Source organism: Cibotium barometz, chromosome 26 (assembly GCF_041138505.1).
Source record: "Cibotium barometz isolate CiBa-2024 chromosome 26, ASM4113850v1, whole genome shotgun sequence".
NCBI classification, from domain to species: Eukaryota; Viridiplantae; Streptophyta; class Polypodiopsida; order Cyatheales; family Cibotiaceae; genus Cibotium; species Cibotium barometz.
Window position 1 is genome coordinate 13,223,728 of NC_141071.1, and position 24,573 is coordinate 13,248,300.

The 24,573-nt window shown below is 45.7% G+C and overlaps 1 protein-coding gene across 5 annotated transcripts in view; it reads left to right on the top strand.

Moving 5' to 3' along the window:
• LOC147623683 (transducin family protein / WD-40 repeat family protein) overlaps window positions 1-24,573 on the top strand; it is a 137,162-nt gene that overhangs the window by 99,956 nt on the left and 12,633 nt on the right. For 2 of the 5 annotated variants that reach the window (XM_086820271.1, XM_086820272.1), the window contains exons 8-17: window positions 20,845-20,917; window positions 21,242-21,307; window positions 21,465-21,647; window positions 21,742-21,954; window positions 22,096-22,180; window positions 22,308-22,602; window positions 22,695-22,977; window positions 23,403-23,634; window positions 23,735-23,949; window positions 24,147-24,318. In XM_086820271.1, the coding sequence (XP_086676397.1) occupies window positions 20,845-20,917; window positions 21,242-21,307; window positions 21,465-21,647; window positions 21,742-21,954; window positions 22,096-22,180; window positions 22,308-22,602; window positions 22,695-22,977; window positions 23,403-23,634; window positions 23,735-23,949; window positions 24,147-24,296 (1,795 nt within the window). In that variant the 3' untranslated portion in view covers window positions 24,297-24,318. Of the gene's footprint in view, window positions 1-20,844; window positions 20,918-21,241; window positions 21,308-21,464; window positions 21,648-21,741; window positions 21,955-22,095; window positions 22,181-22,307; window positions 22,603-22,694; window positions 22,978-23,402; window positions 23,635-23,734; window positions 23,950-24,146; window positions 24,522-24,573 lie in introns of those variants that run through there. The other 3 variants (XM_086820273.1, XM_086820274.1, XM_086820270.1) reach the window with 3 other exon arrangements.

Here is a 24,573-nt window from a genome sequence, read left to right on the forward strand (position 1 = left end):
CTTTTTGCAGGAGGGAAAGGGAGAAAGAAAGATATATTAAGCGTCTACTAAAGACCCAATGGGCCTATGAGACCAAAGTGATACAATGATGTCCATGGCATATCTCATCATGGAATGGAAAATAAAACAGAAAGAAAAGATAATCATAGCTATCTCAGTGGGGTGATACAAAACTGTCCATGGAAACTCCTCATGGAATACTAAGAACATAAAAACATGGGAGCAACATCAGCTCCGAGTAGATGGTATACCACTCTCCAAAATGTCAAGCATGGGGCTGACGAGTATGGCCGAAAGGTCTCCCTCAGCTATGCCACGTGGAAAGGTAGCTCGATGGCGCCGGAGCATGTCCTGGATCTGGAACTGATGAGGTGATCGTGGTCGATGGGGGGGTCGAGGGCGTCGGGCATGTTGGAGTGCAGAGGCTCGGTCCAAGGTAACTCCTCTTGGGCGAGGTCAGAGTAGCTCATGGAGGGTCCACAAGATCCACTATGTCGGTATCCTCCGCCTCGTGGGTCCGGAAGAAACTGGTGATGGTTGGCTGCCGAGGGAGGGGGCGGGGTGGCTGGGGCCTTTGTCTCAAGAAGGTGTCCCTGTGTCTGCGGAGCTCAAGTAGGAAGAGGCCCAGGCAACGCTGGTCCTGTAAGTCAATGATCTTGGAGAGTGGACCGAATCCCTCACGAAATAGACAGTGAAACCTCCAGCGGATCTCATAGTATACTGGGCAAAGGCATATGTAATGCTCCTTCGTCTCAACCTTTGTGTGGCATAGTCGGCAGATCCTCTCCTCTCTGGCTGTTCGTACGAGCTTCCCGGCTCTGAAGATGCGCTGAGCTTTTCCTGTCTCCACTCTGAGGCAGTGGGAAGAAACCCATATCTGGCCAATCGCAATCCGCATGGCATGGGACATGTAAACACTCAAGTAGCTGGGCTGCTGGATGAATCCATCCTCAGTGAGTGTGAGGAAGTGGTCTTCGTAAAAGTGCATCTTCGTGGGGAGCTCCGAGGGTGTGATCCATGTGCAATAAGAAGATCTGACCGGATAACCCGGTTGGTATCCTCGTGAGACAGCCGAAAAAAAGGGGAGTCCAAACTGTAGTGAAGGGGGGGTAGGCGGTCCATGCAGAGCCCATATACTGAGAGCCAAGTGGAAACTAGTGCATACCATACTCGAGAGTGCCTCTCAAGTATGGATAATCTGGTGTGGGACTGATGGTTTACTGTTGATCTTACAGGAGAACATCATGACCTGGGGCCTCTCAACTCGCTGCCAATCCTCATCGGATAAATCTGGCCCCCAGAAAGCTGGTCCATACATCAAGGGTGGTGTGACGAGGGTGTCAAAAAGCCAGCCCTTCGTCTTGGGCTCCTTGAAATGTGCCTGGAAGCATTGCCGCTCAAGTAAGCTCAAGGTTGCATATCCCCGCGTCACTCTGGCATGTGCTGCGGGAAGCATGGTAAAGCGTGGGCCACTGAAAGTGACACCAAGGTAGACATAGGACGAGACAATCTCCACAGGATCCCCTCTATATGTGAAGCTCAATCTGGATGTGACGGCCGCTTTGGGGTTAAAAGGCTACCTCATCCAATGTGTGTGTGGGGAAACCTCCACCTGCCTGTGCATAGCCTAAGGCAATTGACTAGCACACTTCAGAAGCAGAGCAAGCATTACAAAAAAAAAAGGGGAGGCTCCATGACAAATCAGTAGATCGAGTAAGCTCAACAAATCCAACTAATCAAAGACCATGTATCAAGTTAACAAAAATTCTTAAAAGTAAAATCAATTTGGGGCTTCTGAAATTTTTGAAATGTAGCTTAATTAAAGCATTAATCTTAAATGTTTTTTTTTTCAAATTCAAGGCATATATCAAGCATTCAAGTGTTGCTATAGCCATAGTTGTTTGCGGGATGCGTGCCGCACCAGAGGTACGTACAATCCGGTACGAAATGGGACGAGCGTACGGCACGAGATCCATGACGTTTTTTTTCCATGATAGTTTCATTGTTGCTGCAGTACGATCTGTTTCTTACCAGATCGTTTGGTTTCGTATTTGGCCGGTACGATACGATAAAAAAGATAGTTTTCCAGATGTTTTTTTTTGCCATTTTTATCACCATTTTTGGCCGCCTCCTCTATCTCTCACTCCCTAGCCTCTCTCCTTCAGCCCGCCATTCGCTGTTGCATCGTGTATCCCGCTTGCCCTGTACCCACCTATCCTTCGCTCAAGTCCCCAAGGCAGCAAGGCAGCTCGTGTGGGCCCCATCTCTTTCCTCTCTCTCAAGCTCTCTAGGGCCTACTACCTAGGCTCTCTCTCTCTCTCTCTCTCTCTCTCTCTCTCTCTCTTTCTGGACATCCAGAAGACATTGACAAGTTGTACGTTGATTTGTCTCATAGGTCGAGTTCGGCCTGTAGTAGACGTTAATACAGCTTGCTTTCTTTCTTTCTGTCTCTCTCTCAGCACTTTCATAGTTCATTTCATGTTCATTTTGTCCTTTTTTTTTTCTGGACATCCAGAGGACATTGACAGTTGTACATTGATTTGTCTCATAGGACGAGTTCGGCCTCTAGTAGACATTAATACATTTTTCTTTCTTTCTTTCTTTCTCCCCTTCTCTCAAGTTCTCTATATCTACTACCTAGGCTCTCTTTTTTTTTCGTGAAATGGTGTTTTATGTTATATGTAAAAATGTACATCAGCCACATGGCTCACATAGAACCTATGGTCCCCAAAAAACCCCCACAAAAGATCCTCTAAAGGATCATGACCATGCAAACGTGTATATAATAAGAAAGCCTCCTAGCCAAATAAGCATCCCAGATACAAGCATCAAAGAGGAGCCAGCCGAGCCACTGTAGACCATAACGAACTAACATCTGCATCCGGTAGCTGAGCTGAGAGAAGAGAAGAAAATTGCCAAAGCAGCAAACCGCGGATATGTAGAATGTGCCCATGTATTCGAGACAAGGAATCAAAGATGAATCCATTCCGTGTAGTCCAAATATGCCAAAGTCCTCTCCATCTAAGGAAATGGAATATCACAAGGTGACTGTCCGAAGTAATGACTTGAGGACAAATCCCAAATATCCACTGATGAGCCGAAACAGTAGACTTCTCTACTGCCTCCCAAACGCGAGAGACAAAAGACCAAATCTGATGGGCCACTGGACAACTCATGAATAGATACATAATTGTTTCAGTGCATGTCGTGCAAAAGAAGCAAGAGGCCAATGTAATTTTACGACAGCTGAGCTGATCCCGTGTAGGTAACCCTCCCACCAACATCCTCCAAATGAAAACCTTACCTTGGTAAGGGAGTTTAGACTACCAACCACGCATAAGAGTTTTTTGCCACCATGATTTAGACTTGTGCAATTCCCACACCTTATTGGCCTTGGTTGAAACCCAATCTTTCTCTGATATGAGCTGATGATAGACCTGGTTAGCTGAAAGTGATATCAAGTCACCAGATTTACATAGTGCCCAATCAAGCCAAGGCTGATCTGCAGATGGCCGAGGCAATGGAGTAAAAGGCTCAACTGCATGCATGATGTCAAGCCATAGTGGCTGAAATGTCCGAGGAACCCTAAAGTGCTGCCGAATACGACGACACGAATATGGCCTGTCACGTCCAGGTATCACAGCATCTCGGATTCTAACCAAGCCTAACCTGACCATGCGGTTGAGTCGTATGCGTGAAGCATCTCTCTCTGGCCAAACAATGACACGCGACTCCACAAATATTTCGAATTGCAAAGAGTTCAAAAGTAGTCTTTCATGACCAGGATCCCACCGAGCCAATAGTAGAACTTCATGCCAAGAAAGGAGAATATGCGATAAAATGTGAGATGAGCGAATACGGACAGGATGAGCCGCATTCACAATGTCCCACCATGAAGCCTGCACAAGTGTCCGTCCATGTGACAATCCCTCCAACTCAATCAAGTCACGAGCCATGAATACCCAAGGCTGCTCCTGCAAGCACATATCCTGAAAAAACGCCCACCTACGCGCCACCATATTCAAGCGGACATCCAGTAAAGCAGCCCCACCCATTCTTTTGGGCGTTGTAATGTGATTCCAAGCTATCCATGTTTGACCCATAATATTTCCTTGCCTTTTCCACAGCATAAACCAAATGGGAGCAACCAAACGGAGAAGAGATTTGTGCGTCCAAGGTAGCAAAGGCAAAAAATAGGAAATCATGCTAAGCATAATAACCCGAGCTACCTTAACCCTCACGTGCATAGGCCGCCCTTGAGCTTTCCAATACACATATTTATCCGAGATCTGAGCATAAATCCAAGCAAGAAGCGCTTGGGGGTCCACATCCACACCCACTGGATACCCAAGATGACGAACAATGTCTCCTGTATGCACCACACGGCCTTGCCACCCTAATGCCTCAAGATCAAATTTCGTGCATACAATGAGGGCTGATTTTGTTGAATTTATTTCCAGCCCAGAAGCCATTGCAAAATTATTCCAAGCTTCCATTGCTCGATCTATATTGGCTTTTTCGGCCTTGAGAAACATAAAAGTGTCATCCGCAAGGGCTTGAGCAACCAATTGCTTGCCATGAGGGAGATGCAAACCAACCACTTCACCATGCGATGCCTTAGCATCTAGGCGAGATAACATAGGATGAGTGGCAATGGCAAAGAAAAGAGGGCTAAGAGGACAGCCCTGCCGGAGAGAAGGGGTGAGAGAAATACCATCCGAAAGTCCTCCATTGAGCATAATCCACGTGATAGAGCCAGAGCCAAGTAAATGCACCAAATTAGCCATTTTGGGACCAAAGCCCATGGCTGTCATTAACTGAGGAAGGAAAGACCAGTTGACATGATCAAAAGCTTTTTCAAGATCCGACTGCACCATCACAATCTCTTGCTTCTTTGCCTTGGCATAATCCACTCCAATTTGAACATTAAGAATATTATGCAAAATATTCCTGCCATGCACAAATCCATATTGATATGGATGATAAAGAGTAGGAAGCACCTTCTGCAAGCGATTGGCAAAAATCTTTGTAAAGATTTTATACATAATAGCCATAAGTGAGATCGGGCGCCATTGAGCCAAAGAAGTAGGCGAAGGGACTTTGGGCAACAAACGAAGTATGCCCAACTTCCAATCGACAGGCATATATTCTGTTGGGGTAAAGGCGTTATGCCCACCCTTATAGTGTGTACAAGCCCATAAGTTATAGTACATAGTACACTTAGTACTTTTAATGTACTTAGTGCACTATGTGTACTAGTGCAATATACATGTGTGATAGGGGAGTCACACACTCACATCATGAGTTGACTTATCCCCACAACTCACTCTCTCTCTCTCTCCCTTGTTTCTCTGTGTATGTCCCACACATGAATTAACCTAACCCTAATTCTTCTCTTCTCCCATTCAACTGGTATCAGAGCCATAAGCCTAACTCGTACTGTCGTGCTGAATTCTTGGTGATGGTCGTACCCTGATTTGGTCGCTTTTCTCTGCCCATCCAACAGGAGCCAGCAGGCGTGGTGCACATGGTAGAAGCGCTGGCCACTCAGGACGGAGGGCAGTGAGCTCACTGTTGTTCGCCATAGCCAAGCTAGCAGCGCTGCCCAGCAGGCGCACTTCAGCGCCATTCAACTATTCGACTGGGTGTGTAGAAGCGTTGGGCGTTAGTCGTCGATTGGCTTACAGGCGGAGTCGGCTCACAACGCGTTGGGCGAATTCGACTGGGTGTGTAGAAGCGCTGGGCGTTAGTCGTCGACTGGCTTACAGGCGGAGTCGGCTCACAACGTGTTGGGCGGAACCTTCTCCTGTTGGGCAGCGTAGACTACCTGGTGCGTGTAATCGTGGAGACAAGTTCGTAGAGCGAAGCGTGGAGTTCCAGCGCACAGCAGGCGAAGGCGGCGGCAACTGGGCGGTCCCGTGGCGTAAAACCTCGACTACAAAGCAAGGCAGCATACGCGCGTGGAGTTCCAGCGGCAGTTCCAGCGCACAGCAGGCGAAGACTCCAACGCAACCTGGTGCGTAGCCAATCAAGTCCTGCAATCTACGACTTCCAGCCCAATACGCAGCAGCAGAGAAGAGCCAACACCCTGGAGCATGGATCCACAAGCTGTAGCAGTGTAATCACCCCCTTCTGCAACAGAGCATCAAATTTCTGCAGAGCAGCACCAAAAATCATCAACCCCATTTTGCTGCAACAAAAAGAAAAATCAGAAAATTACAAGGTATTTGCCTCAATTTTTTTTTGGGATTTGCAATTGAGCAGGTACAATCATTAATTGAGCAGGTACAGGTGCCGAATTGCTCAATTTTGAGCAAAATTGGCAAAATTGGGTGACATTGGTCACAATCAGGATCAATTTGCAGGAAATTTGATGTTGAAATTTGGGGCTTTTGATGTAATTGTGCAATTAAGCAGTCATACATGCTGTATGATGTGAGAAATCGCACATTTGGGCAAAACTGCAGCAAATTGCAGCAAATTGCAGTGCAAATTAAGGGGCTTTTGTGCCGATTGGATTGATTTGCATGCAGGCAATCGCATTTGATGTTGTGGATAATGTGTTGATGCCTTACAAGCACTCAATGTGCCTGTAAATTAAGGGGCTTTCATGTATTTGATGTATATGTGGCCAGGGGGAAAGCATCGTGAACACTCTTGATGCCTTCATGTCAACAATGTACCATGTATGATTAGAAATTGATCTTAAATCAAGGGGCTTTTTAAGATTTTATGCTTGTTGAGCTTGGCAAAACAGCAGGCAAGACATTTATGCCTTGAATCCTCAGAAATCAGCTTGCAGTCAAGGGGCTTTTGCCCAATTTCTGTTCGGAACTGTTGTATGCAGTGTTCGGGACTGTAAAATGGAAGTTGGTGCATTTGCCTGCAGGCAAGAAGGTTTTGCCATGCAAGTGGGTATACAGGCTCAAAGTTGCACCAGATGCCAAGATACAAAGCCAGGTTAGTGGCTAAGGGCTTCAAGCAGGAATATGGTGTGGACTTTGATGAGATCTTCTCTCCAGTGGTCAAAATGACCACACTTAGAGCTGTGTTAGCTTTGGTTGCGCATGATGATCTGGACTTGATTCAGATGGATGTGAAAACTGCTTTATTTCACGGTGATCTCCATGAGGAGATATATATGCAGCAGCCAGAGGGTTATGCAGTGAGTGGAAAGGAGAAGCTTGTATGCAAGCTGAAAAAGAGTCTTTATGGGCTCAAACAGGCACCAAGGGAATGGTATCATAAATTTGATACATTCATGAAATCACAGAAATTCAGGAGAAGTGACATAGATCACTGCTTATACACCAAGAAAGCTTTGGATGGCAGTCTATTGATCCTCATCTTGTATGTTGATGATATGTTGATTGCCGGGAAATCTCGTAAGGAGATGGATGCCTTGAAGAAGAGGCTGCATGAAACCTTTGATATGAAGGATTTGGGTGATGCAAATCACATTTTGGGTATGCGGATACTTCGGGACAGAAATCAGCATGTGTTGTATTTGTCTCAAAAGGAATACATTGGCAAAGTCTTGCAGAGGTTCAATATGGACGGGGGGAAGAAGACTAGTACTCCTTTGCCTCCATATGTGCTATGGACAGCCCACAGTCGGATAGAGACAGGGCTGATATGGCAAGGTTCCGTATGCTTCAGCTTGTGGCAGTCTCATGTATGCCATGGTTGCTACTAGGCCGGACATTGCATTTGCAGTGGGAGTGGTTTCTAGATACATGGCCAACCCTGGCAAGAAGCATTGGGAAGCAGTGAAAGGTGTCATGAGATACCTGAAGGGCACACAGGATTTGTGCATTTGTTTTGGCAAACAGGATGCATTAGTGCATGGTTACACGGATTCGGATTATGCCGGTCATCCAGATAACCGGAAGTCTACTACCGATTATGTATTTACATTCACAGGAGGTGCTGTGTCATGGATATCGAGGGTGCAGAAGTGCACTGCCTTATCTACTACAGAGGCCGAGTATATTGCAGCCACAGAGGCTTGCAAGGAGGCATTATGGCTATCTCGGTTAGTGGTTGATTTGGGTTATACAGGGGATATTCCATTGTTGCATTGTGACAGTCAGAGTGCCATCCAGTTGGCAAAGAACCCTGTCTTTCATGCAAAGACGAAGCATGTGGATGTGAAGTATCACTTCATCAGAGAGGTGATAGAGAACAAGCAAATTCAGCTTGTTAAGATTCATACGGATGACAACCCGGCTGATCTGTTGACAAAGAGTTTGCCTCCGGAGCGGTTTGCTCATTGCAGACACTTGATGGGCATTGGATGAGGCCAGTTTCAGCCTTGATATGGCCTTGTATATTATCATGTACATGCTGATTTTTCTTTTCCTTCATTTAAGTGCACTTTGCCTTTAAGTGGGAGGTTGTCGGGGTAAAGGCGTTATGCCCACCCTTATAGTGTGTACAAGCCCATAAGTTATAGTACATAGTACACTTAGTACTTTTAATGTACTAAGTGCACTATGTATACTAGTGCAATATACATGTGTGATAGGGGAGTCACACACTCACATCATGAGTTGACTTATCCCCACAACTCACTCTCTCTCTCTCTCCCTTGTTTCTTTGTGTATGTCCCACACATGAATTAACCTAACCCTAATTCTTCTCTTCTCCCATTCATATCCCTCATCCCAAACCCTTTGACAAATAAGCGTCAAAGGCTCTGCAAGCTGATCAGCATATTTTCGGAAAAACTCATTTGTCAAACCATCCCAACCAGGGCTCTTTCCCATGGGATGTTTGGAGAGAACAGCTTCCACTTCCCCTTGAGTAACAGGAGCATCAAGCTGAACCGCCACATCAGGGTCAACTTGATATCGTACTTCAGCAAACAATGACTCCTTTGCAGCCAGGACAGCCGGCGAGACATCCTCTCGAGGGGCAAGCAAATCTTCATAAAACCTGATGCAATGCTGAATAACCTCAGAAGGTTGAGATACAAGGTTGTCTTGGGCATCCATCAGCCTAACAATATTCTCACGCATATGTTTTTGATGCAACTTATCATAGAAGCGATGAGATTGACAGTTAGCATCCCGCAAAGCATCAAGACGTACAAGTAGTTTAAAGCAAACATATTGTGCTTCCTGCACCCTAGATAGCTCCTTTTTCAGCCATTCTATGGCATCCACAACTTCAGCATCCATGGAGTCAGTAAACATGAACGCTTGCAAGCCCTCTAAAAGCGACTCAAGAAGAGCCACATGCTGTTTTTGTATAGAGGCATTAGCAAGACCATAATGCCGTGCTAATTTCCGAGTGTTGGTAAGGAACACTGGCCAAGCATGATAATCAGCCATGGACACTCTTGTGGAGAAATGTCGTATCAACTGACGCATATAAACATCAAAAACTTCATGCTCCAAAAAGGTGTGATTTAAGTGCAAAGGCAAGCGTCCCAAACAAGCCTTTATATGCATCCATAGGATGATAGACCATTTCAAACACAAGCGGCCAATGATCCAACAAAACCTGTTGTTGCTGATCAACCATCATAGTAAGAACCTCTGGCAAAAAGAGATCTTGATGTAAAATAAACATCCTATCCAATCTAGCATAAGTGCCCCGAAAATGTTGTGAGGCATAAGTGTAACCCCTTTCATCTGGATGCAACCAAGACCACATGTCTTGTTTTAGCGACCTTGCTGCAAAAGCTTCCCACGCCATTCTCTCTGGGCCATCCATTACAGAATGAGGCGACGTGGCTTGCTCCCTGGAGACACACATATTAAAGTCTCCCACACAAAGCTAGGATGAGAGATTGAAAGAGCACACAAGTCATTCCACAGCAAACGGCGTGCACGAGCATTATTTGGAGCATACACCCCTAACAACCATAAAGGCGTATCATCCCAAACAATCTGTATGACTAGAAATCTTCCATGAACATCTTGAATCACAAGATAGGGTTGAAACTGCGAAGGAGCAGCAAACGTAACACCTGACTGCGAAGCAGGATGTCCGCTGTAGAAAACATGAAACCCCTATATACATAGGCCTTGCCAGCCAACTTATGCTGCTTATGTTCAACTGCACACAAAACATCCCAACCATGACAAAAAGTTGTACGCCAAAGCCTGAACTGCTTTTGGCGCGAAGAAATACCCTTTACATTCCATTGTACAATTTTCATAAGCCTTCCCAGAAAAGGAATCAACAAGGCCGTGTACTAGGCCCAGGACAATCTGCCAAATCACGAACCTTTTGAAGCATTGCATTTTTAGACATGGTATTTGTGATCTCAGACTGCCCTTGGAGTTCCCGAGCACGTGCCGAAGGGTAATGACCATCCCATGGCGAGGTGACCTCACCCTTCGCACCAAACACAAGAGGCAATTGTTGTTTTGCTTTTTTTGTTAGGCGACTTCTAATAGGATAGCGTTCTACTCTATCCACCCCAAGAGCCCCTGTACCCTGAGAAAGTTGGCCTCCCGGCCTCTCAATCCTGGTTTGTTGCTGGGTACCTGAACCCAAAGGGCGACAAGCATATGTATGTAAGGGCCCGTGATGAGTACTCAAAGGCCCCCGCCGAACAGCATCTGACAAATCCCCCCACGGGGCAACAAATTATGTCTTTTTACCACGTACTTCCACCCATGGCTGCTCAACCTCATTCTGAACATCCACATGTACATCCATGTGCTGGGCATCATGTAAAGGAGCATCATGCTCATCTTCCACGGGCAACTGCCCATCAACGATCCTTGGTAGCAACAACTTGTTCTTTCTTAGGACATTCGGAGACAAAGTGGCCCATCTCACCACATTTGAAACAGTGGCCAGCAAATGTATCCCACCTCAATTCATACATTAAAGGTTGCAGCCCAGCCATATTGACACGTTAATGTGTCCGCCTAGGTCTCTCAGTATCCCACAACATGCATAGACGATTTCGGTTTCTAGATGTCATTCGAGGCACCACCAAGACATCACCGATACCTCGCATGAGACCTGGTAAAACACGCCAAAACATTGGTGGGAATTGTTTCACTTCAACTCAAACTGGGCAAGCCTGGCGCAACATATCTTGGTACTCTGCCATAGGCTTCCACGGAACCACATGAACCAACTGCCCATCCAAAAAGAGTGGCACCTGCTCCAAGACTGCCCTACGGGCTTCCGAAGTGCGAAAAAGTATTTCGTAAAAGCCTCTCGGACCATCATAAATCTCCTCAAGTGCCTCAGGCGACACCAAGCGGCCCAACCATGCTCTAAGACGAGGCAACAACGGAATACACCCAGTAAAGAAGAAGATAGCAGCACGATCATGAAAATTTGCTAGCTGTTGTAGCAACAAAGGAGTCTCCATGCATACATCAGCCACACCACCATTATCTACTGCAGCCATTTGCACACTATTTGCCTTCACATATTCTTGCAGAAGCTCACCAGTGATCTGCAGCAAACGTGCAAACTCTAGAGAGGGTACCTGAGAGCTTTCCTCTGCATTCTCTCCAACATTCACCGGAGTGTAGCTTGCATCAACATCAAGCCTTTGATGTTTTTGTTGCTCCGAGGCATCTGAAGCATAACCCACATCCTTCTCGATCATCTCCTCAATAAGATCCATTTTAAGGCTATTGGCAACCATGCCACCAACAGCAGAGCAGCCGGGTCATCCAAATCCATGTACAAAAGCAAAGAAAACCCAGTCTCTCTCTCTCTCTCTCTCTCTCTCTCTCTCTCTCTCTCTCAGAGCTCTCTCTCTCTCTCTCTCTCTCTCTCTCTCTCTCTCTCTGTTGCAAGGAAAACCCTAAAACAGTAGCTTTGCTGTAGGCGAAACCCTAAAACAGTAGCTGTAAACCCCAGACAGCAACAAAACCTCTGCTTGAAACCCTAAACCCTAAAACACCACGTGTAAACCCTAAAACAGCAGCAAAATTTCTGATTGAAACCCTAAAATAGCATCTTTGTTGCAGACAAAACCCTAAAACAGCAGCTATATTGCAGACGAAACCCCAAAACAGCAGCTCTGTTACATACGAAACCCTAAATCAGCAGCTCTGTTGCAAACAAAACCCTAAAACAGCAGCTCTGTTTGCAGACGAAACCCTAAAAACATGTACAGGAAACCAAGATTCGCCCACCTAGGCTCTCTCTCTCTTTCGTCTCAACCTCTTTCTCTCTTTCGTCTCAACCTCTTTCTCTCTTTGGCAGTAAGGTCTAGACTCCACAGGAAAGGAAAAGCATGAGGCTTTTGCCTTATATACCATCACGGGCGAGAAACCTTCCGGTAATTTCAAGTCATGGAAATGGATGAGAGCAATGTCCTTAGTGAGGGTAGTTTTGGGTTGGCCACTGATGATGGGAGCGCCTCTAGCGAGGGCGTTCCTTCCCCTAGTGATTCATGTGAGGAGGAGTCAGGACTAGAGTCTAGTCTAGACATTTTTGTAGTTAGTGCTATGACTTGTTGTAACTTGGTTGAACACAATGCTAATCAATACACTTAAATATACCAAGATTTGATGGACAACATACTCATTACAAGAAATAATTTACTGAATTAACAAGTCAATGCATATAAATACAATAATGCAAACAAAGTTGTTGTCGGTGTAGACTTGCAGCTCACACTACCCACTCATACCCTGTGTAGTGTTCTCTTGTCCTACGTGCTCTCTCACAGATTGTTGCTACCATGTGTTGGTTGAACAATAGAGAGTAGATGGTAGGGAACATGGGCACTTGTGATCTTCTAATCCGGTTCCTCCCTCCTGCTACTTGCTTCCATATTTAACCATAAAAGCTTACCAATTGCAAGTAGAGTTGATGACAGTGCTTGGAGTGTTGAAATCTTCGATTTGGCGCAATTCTTCGTGACGAAAGTCTTCAAGAGGATGGAAGGAACCCCGGGAAAGCTTCCCCTATGGTTCAACTTGAGAAAGAAAGGTTGAAATTAGGGTTTTCAACAAAGGGATCAGAAATTACAGCAAGAAAGAGAGTTGTTTTGCTGAATTTCAGTCATCTCGGAAACACTCTTGGAAGCTTGGGAAACATCCTAGCAAGCTTGGATATGGAATTGGAAAGGAGAAAGTGTAGAAAATACAGCCAAAAGGCCTCATAAAGGAGGCATCTTCTTCTAGAGAGGGAGGGAAGCGTGAGGTGGTGAGTTGTCCACTCTAGGTGGCAGGTAGGTGCTTTGTGTAGTAAGCTAGAACAGACACATGGTTGGTTACTCCCTTTGTACAAAGGGGATAAGGTCTGGGCAGTGGACACTGGGTTTTGTCTACCTCGGGACATCGGTGTATGTAAACCGGGTTGGTCATATTATAAGCGAGTTTTGGTCACCCAAAACTTAATGAAGTGTGTACACACTCACTTATAAATTAGTGCTAACTCCTAAGGCTAGGTTTATGGCAATACTTACCACCTGTAACATGTCACATAACCATGTGACTAGACAATTTTACATGCACGGTTCATGGGCGGGCATCCCCTTACCCAGAACTACACATTGATCAACGAAGCATGAAAACAACATGCAATTTCAATTACAAGCAAGCACATAAAGATGCTATGCAATGTAGCATTGGTATGGATAATCCCCGTTCATGCGACTATACCAAAATAGATGTGCTCCAGGCAAGTACACGAGGTACTTGATCCAATGGAACACCAATCCACCAGGCATTTCCAGGTATGTACACATAGGGGCACAAGTCCGAACGGAAAGCAAAGTCCATTGTATCACATAAGTGGCGTCAATCCCCGGCATATACAACTGCGATGGACACCGCTTGGTCCAATGTACATACATGATGAGAAAGCACGGGTGGACCAATTGGGTGGCCAAATGGTGACACTTGTCACTTTGCATTACTATTGCAGGCCGCGGGCTATGGCTCTTATTTACGGCATGCCGCACGCATATGTTCACCATTCATGTCTCTTTGTACTAATGTTTTAACTTGTTTCTAGAATCTAGTTTATGACAACTTCTCTAGACTTTGCATCTCTAAATGTGTAAAAATATCTATTTTTCAAGTGTTTTTTTTACATGGACCGTATCTCAATCGAACTTATTTTTCAAAATTTAAAAGTCCCGTATTGGTATCGTTTTTAATACCTTTGTTTCGTACATGACAACTATGGCTATAGCCTCCTATAGCATCATGCATCATTTTCAAAAAGCCCTAATTTTTGGAAAACCCTAATTTTTAAGAAATCCTAATTTTGAAGAAATTCTAATTTTTGGGTATGGGATTAGATACTGGCATTGTAGGCATATGCTCACTTATGGTAGTGCTATGTGTGAACAGGGCTTAACCAAGGGCACTTTTTTCCATGTGGTTTTTCCCCTTGGACATCAAGTGTGAAAGGACACATAATATTTTGTAGTTCTATATTATATGGATGTGGCACACATGCAAGGGTTGACTTGCATTTTGTGGATACCACACTTTTGGCTCTCTCTCTCTCTCTCTCTCTCTCTCTCTCTCTCTCTCTCATTTCTATGTGTGAGCTTCTCTACCCTGCACCTAACCCTAATGTGCAGGTTTGTGTGTGTGAGTGTGTGAGTCCAACACCCAACATTTGGTATCACAGCTGGGAGCTGGCCCTGATATTCTGCTGCTAGAAAAATTCCTGCGAAAATCCGTCCACAGGCTGCCAAATTCCGTCGCCTGCGTTTTTCCGTCCGTCGGATTCCGTCGCCGTTGTGTTTCCGTCCGTCGGAGCTCAGCCGTCCGGCCGCTAGAGACGGGCGGCACTAGTGGGGAGCCCACCACCACCGCCCAGCTCACGGGCGGCACCGCCCTTCCCAGCCGGCGGCTGTACTGTCCACAGCCACGCTACGTGACGTCCGACAGCTACTCCGTCTACGCCGTTCCAGGCCCCCGTCTCGCTCTTCCGTTCCCGTCAGCTCCTTCCGTTTCGACTGCCCAGCATCAGTTCCGGCCGTCGACCCGTCGGGCGTCGCTTCTTCGCTCCACGCACCAGACGTGCTCGCCTTGCTCTGACCGCCCGCCTTCGCCTGCCCGATTCCTACGCATCCGTATGCTGTTCGCGTCGCTGTTCCTGCCCGGCACCAGCGCCTAGCGCCTGAATGCTCCGTCGCCTTTATTCACCGCCAGCAACTCCAAGACTCCAGCGCTGAGCCCGCTTCCGCTTCTGCCGTGTTCGCACCCTCCGCCTAGCTCGTCCGGCACCTTCCCAGCGCCCGTCTCTGCCTACGCTTGCCTGGCCTGACGCCTGCACGTCACCAGCCCAATCTGAATCACTGTATGCATAAAGCTGCAAGCTGCCCCCCCTGGGATAGAACAAACCAAGATCCAAGGTACCCTTAAGATATCGAAAAATGCGTTTGACTGCTTGCCAATGCTTTGTGCCTGGGCTGTGCATGAATTTGCTCAACAAAGACACCCCAAAAGATATGTCTGGCCTCGTGTTACACAAGTAAATGAGGCATCCCACTGCCTGGCTGTAAATGCCGGCCTCAAAAGGCTCTCCAATATCATGCATAGTAAGCCGTACACCTGGTTCTACCGGAGTAGAAATGGGCTTACATTCATCCATGTGAAACCTTTTTAGCAAACTTTTTATGTACTTAGTTTGCTGCATAACAATGCCATCATCTGTATGCATAAACTGTATGCCGAGATAGTAGTGTAAAGGCCCCAAATCTGACATATCAAATTCAGCTTTCAAATCAGCTTTGAAATCTGAAATTTGTGCTTTGCTTGTACCTGTAATGAGCATGTCATCTACATACAAGATGACTATGAGAATATCGGCATCGGTTTTCTTCACATACAATGTGCTTTCAGCTGGACTATTCTCATAACCTTGGCTGGTTAGATGAGCATGTATCTTATCATACCAAGCTCTTGGAGCTTGCTTTAACCCATACAATGCTTTGTGCAACCTGCATACTTTATGTTCCTCACCAGGAACTACAAAACCATGTGGACCAGCCAGCCATTCAGCCCCCTTCTATGGAAGAAGTGAAAGATCTTGTCAGGGAAGAGCAAACAGCCATAGACACAGCCAAGTCAAAACTTTGCAAGAAAGCAAACTTGTAGCTCCACTCATAGGTAGAACAAGGGCTAGTTCCAGCCATGCTTTGAATGTACATCGTGGGGAGTCTGCATTCGCAATGGTGGTCTCTTTGATTCAGAAGAACCTTCTTCTTATGAAGAAGCACATGAGAATGAGCATTGGTTGCAAGCTATGCAAGCTGAAATTTCTTCTATCATGAAGAATAATACATGGGATCTTGTGGAATTGCCTAAAGGCAAGCATGTAATTGGAACAAAGTGGGTGTCCAAAGTCAAAAGAAAGTCTGATGGTACTATTGACAGGTTCAAAGCAAGACTTGTGGCTAAAGGCTACTCCCAGAAAAAGGGAATAGATTATGAAGAGACTTTTGCTCCTTCTTCGAGAATGACCACAATAAGATCTGTGATTGCATTGGCTGCCCATAAAGGATGGAAAGTGCATCAATTGGATATCAAAACTGCATTCTTAAATGGGGATTTACAGGAGGAAGTATATGTAAATCAGCATATTGGTTTTGTAGTTCCTGGTGAGGAACATAAAGTATGCAGGTTGCACAAAGCATTGTATGGGTTAAAGCAAGCTCCAAGAGCTTGGTATGATAAGATACATGCTCATCTAACCAGCCAAGGTTATGAGAATAGTCCAGCTGAAAGCACATTGTATGTGAAGAAAACCGATGCCGATATTCTCATAGTCATCTTGTATGTAGATGACATGCTCATTACAGGTACAAGCAAAGCACAAATTTCAGATTTCAAAGCTGATTTGAAAGCTGAATTTGATATGTCAGATTTGGGGCCTTTACACTACTATCTCGGCATACAGTTTATGCATACAGATGATGGCATTGTTATGCAGCAAACTAAGTACATAAAAAGTTTGCTAAAAAGGTTTCACATGGATGAATGTAAGCCCATTTCTACTCCGGTAGAACCAGGTGTACGGCTTACTATGCATGATATTGGAGAGCCTTTTGAGGCCGGCATTTACAGCCAGGCAGTGGGATGCCTCATTTACTTGTGTAACACGAGGCCAGACATATCTTTTGGGGTGTCTTTGTTGAGCAAATTCATGCACAGCCCAGGCACAAAGCATTGGCAAGCAGTCAAAGGCATTTTTCGATATCTTAAGGGTCCCCTGGATCTTGGTTTGTTCTATCCCAGGGGGGGCAGCTTGCAGCTTTATGCATACAGTGATTCAGATTGGGCTGGTGATTACGATACCAGGCAATCCACCAGTGGGAATTGTTTTTTTCTTGGCAACTCATGCATATCTTGGTTGAGTAAAAAGCAACCCACTGTTGCTACATCTACTTGTGAGGCTGAGTACAGGGCAGTCTTTACAGCTACAGTAGATTGTGTATGGTTGAGGAGACTATTGGCTGATCTTCGTGAGTGTCAGCAGACACCCACCACCATTCTCACTGATAGCCAGAGTGCTATGGCCGTGGCACGAAATCCAGTATTTCATGCACGTACCAAGCACATAGAGATTCATTATCACTATGTCAGAGAGAGGCTACATGCAGGGGAGATCTTTTTATCATATTGCCCTACACAGGATAATGTTGCAGATCTATTCACAAAGGCTTTACCTCGAGAAAAGTTTGAAGCTTTCCGCAAAGCTTTGGGCTTACTCTCATACAGAGAGTGATCTGCTACCTTGTACAGGTTCACACTTCCACTACAGGGGGGATTTGTAGGCATATGCTCACTTATGGTAGTGTTATGTGTGAACAGGGCTTAACCAAGGGCACTTTTTCCCATGTGGTTTTTCCTCTTGGACATCAAGTGTGAAAGGACACATATAATATTTTGTAGTTCTATATTATATGGATGTGGCACACATGCAAGGGTTGACTTGCATTTTGTGGATACCACACTTTTGGCTCTCTCTCTCTCTCTCTCTCTCTCTCTCTGTCATTTCTTTGTGTGAGCTTCTCTACCCTGCACCTAACCCTAATGTGCAGGTTTGTGTGTGTGAGTGTGTGAGTCCAACACCCAACAGGCATTAGATACATTCCTTTGTTAAGACCTTCTCAGATTCAAAGCATTTCATGGCTTCTCACATGTTCATGGACTGTAGAGAAAGACTCTCATTCAAAGAAGGCGTGCAAACATTGTGTGATAGACAACCACGATGAAAAGAAATGCTTTCACAAAAAAACAGATGCCAATATCATTGAGGAGACAGAGCTTTTCATAGAGAAAGCAAACTATTGTTATGATGAATGGGATTTTTAAAGTCCAAGACATTTGTTGTTTTTTGTTGAGAGTTGTGTTTCTTTTTAGTTTTATGTGTTTGAGTTGATCCTTGTTTGTTCTTACCCATGGGATTCCATAAGTGGCCTGTGAAACAAGAGTCAGGTGATTTATCCTTGACTAGGAAAATTGGCATGAGAAACCATGAGCCTAGATTTATCCTTTACACTGTATGAGATAATCCCTTGAGGGAGGGGGGAGGGTGTGTTGAGTCAAGGTCTTACTTGTGTGTGAACACACTCTTATGAGTGTGGTAGTGTGTTTGTCTGTGAGCCACGAGATATGCATAACTGTAGTGAAAATGCGGAGAATCCTTTGATAAACTTGTTCAGCTTTCGAGTAATTCCAAAGACATTGTCGGTGAGACTCTTGAAGATGGCTACACCTCGAACAAACCGTCGGCCTACCTCCGATGGCCAATCATGTTATTACCGCAAGGCTGCGATGTGCCAACTACCATAGAAAGAGAGCTTTCTTTCGTGGCCAAAAACTGTTGCATAGCCTCTTTAAGAAATTTGAGAGAAATTGAGGAGGGAGGCTTTGGGAGTGCCAATGCCCCGCAGTTGCTGGAGTGCCCTCGATCATAGGCATCTGAATCGTGCAACCCAACAGGTGCGGTGTAAGCAAAGAAAGGGGTGCCAGGAGCCTCCTCTCTAGCAAAGGGATTGTACCATGTCCACTCTCCCGGATCCCACTGAAGTTGTGTGAGAGGGCGACCCTTCCGTAGCCATAACCTCCAGAATCCTTATCTGGCCACCTTGGCCGGTGGAGGATCGATGTACCAACTATGATCATGGAAACCAATCACCCTCACCCTCTACAAGGTGTATCCATTGAAATCCTCCAAAGGGGGCTTTGCTCTATTGAGTTTGCCGTGTGGTCTAATAGAGAAGGTGAGGAAGGTGGAGTTCTCAACAATGCCATTGACAGGCAAAGGCATGTTATGTTTGGTGAACACACGCTAACTCCTGCAGGGGAGGGGGGGGGTTGGGGGGGAACAAGCCACTCGGACCACCTCAGGCCGGCCCGTCAACAATCCACTCCAATTTCATCAAGGAAGCGCCTCTGGAAGCCCTTGATATGGAACCCCCTGGTCCATTACCTAGTGGTCATATGTTGGGAGTCCGTCTGCACGTACCGTGGGGAGCTTTGAGTATGGCCCTAGCTCGGTCTCTCCGAGATTGGCTTCTTTTCAGAAACCTTCCCCCGAATGCCAAAGAGAGGAGCCCCACTGGGATATAGGGCAGGGACAGACTAGGCCTTGACATCGACTCTTCCATCCCCGCCAGCATCTCCATTAAAAGCCATTTCGTACTCTGGGGCAAGGGCCTCCCAAAAACGGGGGTGCGGGCAGAGATTTTGGCTAGGAGAAAGTTCTTCCACGAACTATCAAAGGGCATGACTCTAGAGTCTGAATAGAGGGGTTGATGATGCCTAGGTCCCCCTATGTCAAGGCTGGATGATCACTATGTAGGCCACCTTGGCCCGTGCAGGCTCCCATCGCTACCAGCCCAAAGAAGGTTGTGGTTCAACTGTTGATGAGTGTGACCAATGCAAGGCTGGGAAAAGGCCCAGCAAGAGGTGATGTACCCATAGTGGCGAGAAGAACGTGGTTCGCTACCACAACCCAGCCAGCTAAGGAAAGCCTGGCTGAACTCCAATATAACTTCTTCTTCAGAATGCTCATAAGAAGAGGCGCTGGCTGCTGCCCCGGAGAAATGCCAATACCAACCTGGCATCCAAGATAATGAACGGGAGTGCCGCTCGAGATCCACTGAAAAGCCTCAACTAGCCTCCAAGTCGGGGCGGGCGATGAGCCATTCTAGAAACCACACGTCTTGAGCCAGTTGAGCTAAGCGCCGGATGCACAGCAGAAGATCTCAATCGCTTCCACAAATCTCTGGAGATTCCCCTCATCTCTGGATAAGTACGCTGCTGTGTCATCGGCAAAATCTGAGTCAAGCAGCTCCTCCTGCAAGGGGACGGGAAGATGCAGCCCCTGCAGCCCTCCCTGTCTCCTGTGCGCGGAGAGAAGGTCCATGGAGATGTCAATGCTTATTGACTGTGGAAAAGGTTATTGACTGTCCATGACTTAGAGTTCTGCTCATTTGGGGACTGCCGCATACTGATTCATTATTTGCCTTTGCTGTTTTTGGAATCGGCATTGCAGAACTGGCACTGAATGTCTGTCTCGTGCCTCTCCAAGTTTTTTTAGTGTTCCAGAATGCTTGTCGTCTGGTTGGACAAGTGTAGGGCTGGTCGGCTGGTCCACATCCCCAAAATGCACCTAATTAGTTTCCACACTTGGGCACTTGGCCTAGACATGCTTGGTTGGCCATTGGCTGTTTGGATTGTGCCTATTCTTCCCCTTGAGCTTGCTATTACTGTGAACCATTTCCATGTGGCACTCTCTTCATCTATTACTTTCATGTTTCTTACGAGGGTAGACATATTGATAAGATTCTTGTTTGACATTCATCTGCCTGTATTTCCTAGATTTTTGGTTCAAGATTACTAAACATTTTTGTGCATTGAAATGTGTGATGTCAAGATACTATGGGACTGGACGCCATATCCTATCTGCAGGGCAAGATCGGGCCTTTAGAGTGTTTTCAACAATTCAGGTACCAAGATATATCATGTGGACTAGTGAATTGCAAAAGGAATTATGTAGGCATGCGTTCTCTTTCTTGTTTTTGTTGTGAATGGGAGAGTCCTTCATGGGTGTGCAAGAGGATGGTTGTCGGTTTTTTCCTCCATAGTGAAAATTGAACGAGAGGGTATTGTGGGGGTAGGGGTGTGTGTGTGTTGGGGGGGGGGGTGTTTGAGATTTGGGCACTTGCGTCTCTCATGTGACAGATTTCCTTCCACATTATTTGTGGATGGATGTGGTCGAGAAGAAATGGACAGGCTGATCTTCACCATTAATGGTTTTTGGGCTTGTGCAGGATCAGCAAAGCAGAGAACTGTCCCAAGGACATGTAGCAAAACGAGCAAAAAAACTGAAACTGAAGGTACTGTTCGTGAGCAGGCCCATGTGCCCAGAAGGAGGGGGGGGGGGGGGAAATGGGAATTCAAACCCTGACACCTAAATGTCAAATACGTAACCCACACCATGAAGACAATGAAATTGTGCTAGCATAAATAGTCTACTTACTTTTTTTTTGACAGGAAGAAGAGTTGAAGCTGCATCCAGTGGTTTGCTTTGATGCAGCTGAAATACGTGAACGGGATTGGTGCAATGTTGTCACCTGCCACATGGATGATACGGTGGCTTACTCTTGGCGTCTACAGAACTTTGTTATCGGGGAACACATTTTAAAGCCCACAATTGAAAGTTGTGGTCCCGTGATGGTAAGCAAGGAAACAGGCTAGTTTGATAATTATGCGACTTTCTTTGCTTGTTGGAGCTTGCATGCTCTAATGATTTGAAACAATGCATTTTCAGGCTTGTACATTAAGTTCTTGTGGGAACTTTGCATTGCTTGGGACTGAAGCAGGGCATGTGGAACGGTTCAACATCCAATCAGGTTCAAGCCGACAAATCTACCATGATGTTAATCTGACGCATTCGAAAGCGCATGAGGGAGCGATTGTTGGCCTTGCTTGTGATGCCACTAATACACTGATCGTTAGTGGGGGTTATGATTGCTATGTCAAGGTATGGTGCTCATACATCTGCCATGTCAGCACACGTATGGATAGTGCACGCAAGTACGTTATGCACTTGATATGTGCACAAAGTTAGAAAAACATGTATTTGCCGCTGAGAAGGTGATATGGTTTATTTTTTGGTTTATAGGTGTGGGATTTCAAGGGGTCCCGGCTAAGATCCAGTTGGTCTGTTGGCTCACCTCTTGTCAAAATGATTTTTCACCGTGGGAGTGGTATGCACCTCTTCCATGTGTAGCCACAGGACAAAATGCACACATATATGTGCATGCACTTGGACGTATTTAAAAGGTGGAGTTTTTTTGTTTAGAAATTTAGCAGCAATGGTCTGTTTTACCCCAGGACTGGTGGCAACTGCTTCCGATGACATGGTATTGCGTGTATATGATGTGATAGCTGCAAAACTGGTCCGCCAGTTCCAAGGCCAGAATGACCGGATAACAGACCTATGCTTTAGTGGGGATGGAAAGTGGATTTTGTCTTCTGCTATGGATGGGACAGTTCGGGTTTGGGATGTGGTTTCTGCCAAGCAGTTGGATGCAATGCGTGTAGATGATCCTGTGACCTCTCTTTCTTTATCGCCCAGCATGGATATGCTAGCAACAACCCATGTTGGCCATAATGGAATTTACATGTGGTGTGTACCTTCGGGAATTGTGTTTTTTTTTTCTAGTATCTGGAATTTTAAGAACTCTAGTAATGAATCCTTGGATCTTGATGTGGATGCAGGGCTAATCGGCTCATTTACTCTGGTTTACCTGACTCTGAAAACTATGGGAGTGGGAAAGATGTGGTTAAGGTGTCACTGCCGACTGTCTCTTTGGCAGAGGATGTAGATGTGGAAGATGGTTCACCGAGTGTAGAACCAGTAGGTACGAAAATCCAACCACCAGTGTCAGTGCATGAGGACGAGGAGTTCATTAATACTTCTCAGATCATGCCCCAGCTGGTGACGCTATCACTGCTCCCCAAATCTCAGTGGCAAAGCCTTGTGAACTTGGACATAATTAAGGTCTCTCTCTCTCTTTCTCTCTCTCACTCCCTCTCTGTGGTCCGCTGGCTTGGCTAGGGTTGAAAGAATCATCTTTTTCAAATCATGAAATCTTATCTCATTTCTGTGTTTGCACGGGGTACGTATGCATGTGCATGTGTATGCGTGCTTGTGTGCATGCTTGTGCATGTGCATATGAACGTTTTGTGTGGGGTGGGGGGGGTGTGTATGTGTGCAAAGGTACGCAAGTGTGTGCACGCACACATGAGACTGCTAATTTACATTTATCCTTTGACAACTTGTGATACTGCTCATAGTTGATGTCTATATTTATATTCTCAGTTCTTTCTTGCATGTTTTAACACAGATTTTAAGAGTTGAAAAGTAATCATTGATTTAAGGTCAAGAATCTTGTCTTATCCAAGTGTTTTTGAGGTTTATGGCAGATGCGAAACAAGCCAACTGAAGCACCTAAGAAACCAGAGAAAGCACCTTTTTTTCTGCCTACGTTGCCCTCTCTATCGGGTGATCTTACCTTTGTAAACTTGAGGGGCACAGCTGGCGCAGTAAATTCTGATGGAAAAGAGGCAGTAAGGCCTTCTGCTCTTAAGACAGATGAAAGAGATCATGGGTCTCTCTTTCTGAGATTGCTGTATTCATGTTCCGAATCTGGTGATTGTATGTATAATAAACCTTGCAGATATTTAAACTTTCCACGTTCCTTCCTGTTTTTAGGTTCGATTCTTAATGTTCATAAAATGTTTTTTCCGGTGTACAGTTGGGCTGCTTTTATCATTTCTCAAGGGTTTGTCACCATCAGAGATAGATGTCGAGTTTCAGATGCTGAGGGTAATTGATGATTCGGACTCCGTAGATGCAAGTAGAGGGAAACAGTTGCAAGAGATAGGGATTGCATTGGACTTCCTTGAGGAGGAGATACGCTCAAACCGAGACTTTGAATTTGTTCAAGCTTTGACTCGACTCTTTCTGAAGGTGAGAAATAGTGACCTAACAGTACGCCTTGAGGTTGTTATACTGTCAGCACCCAGCCCTGCTTGTGCTGTTTTTGAAGTCCTTTTGTAAAGATTTCTAGTGTGTGAAGCATACATGAAGCCATTAAGTGGCCATGCAGTGTTAAGGTTGGAATGTATTGCAAGCTGGCTGACCTTCTGAGAAACCATTGTGTGCAGATACATGGAGAAACCATCATGCAGCAGCCGTTTTTACAGGAGAAAGCAAAGTCACTTTTGGATTTAGAAGCGGCTAGTTGGCAGAGGCTGGATCACATGTTCCAGAATGTGCGGTGCACCTTGAGTTTTCTAAGCAATGCACTGTACTAGCCTAGTCTTCTTTTCCTCTCAGGTGACATCTTTGACCCCATTGCAAGTTGAACCATCAAGTTTTTGATGATGGACAACAAGCATAGTGGCTGGAATGAAGCATTATGTTGGCTGTGTGTGCTGATGTGGTTTGATTGTTGAAGCTTTTGAGTTCAGGCTGTATCAAGGTCTATAGACACAGATGGTCTTTCTAGCTGCAAGTTCTTGAAGGCATGAAGAAGAGAAGTCATCCATAGTCACAGGGGATGTGGGGGACGGACCACTGGGACGGGGGAAT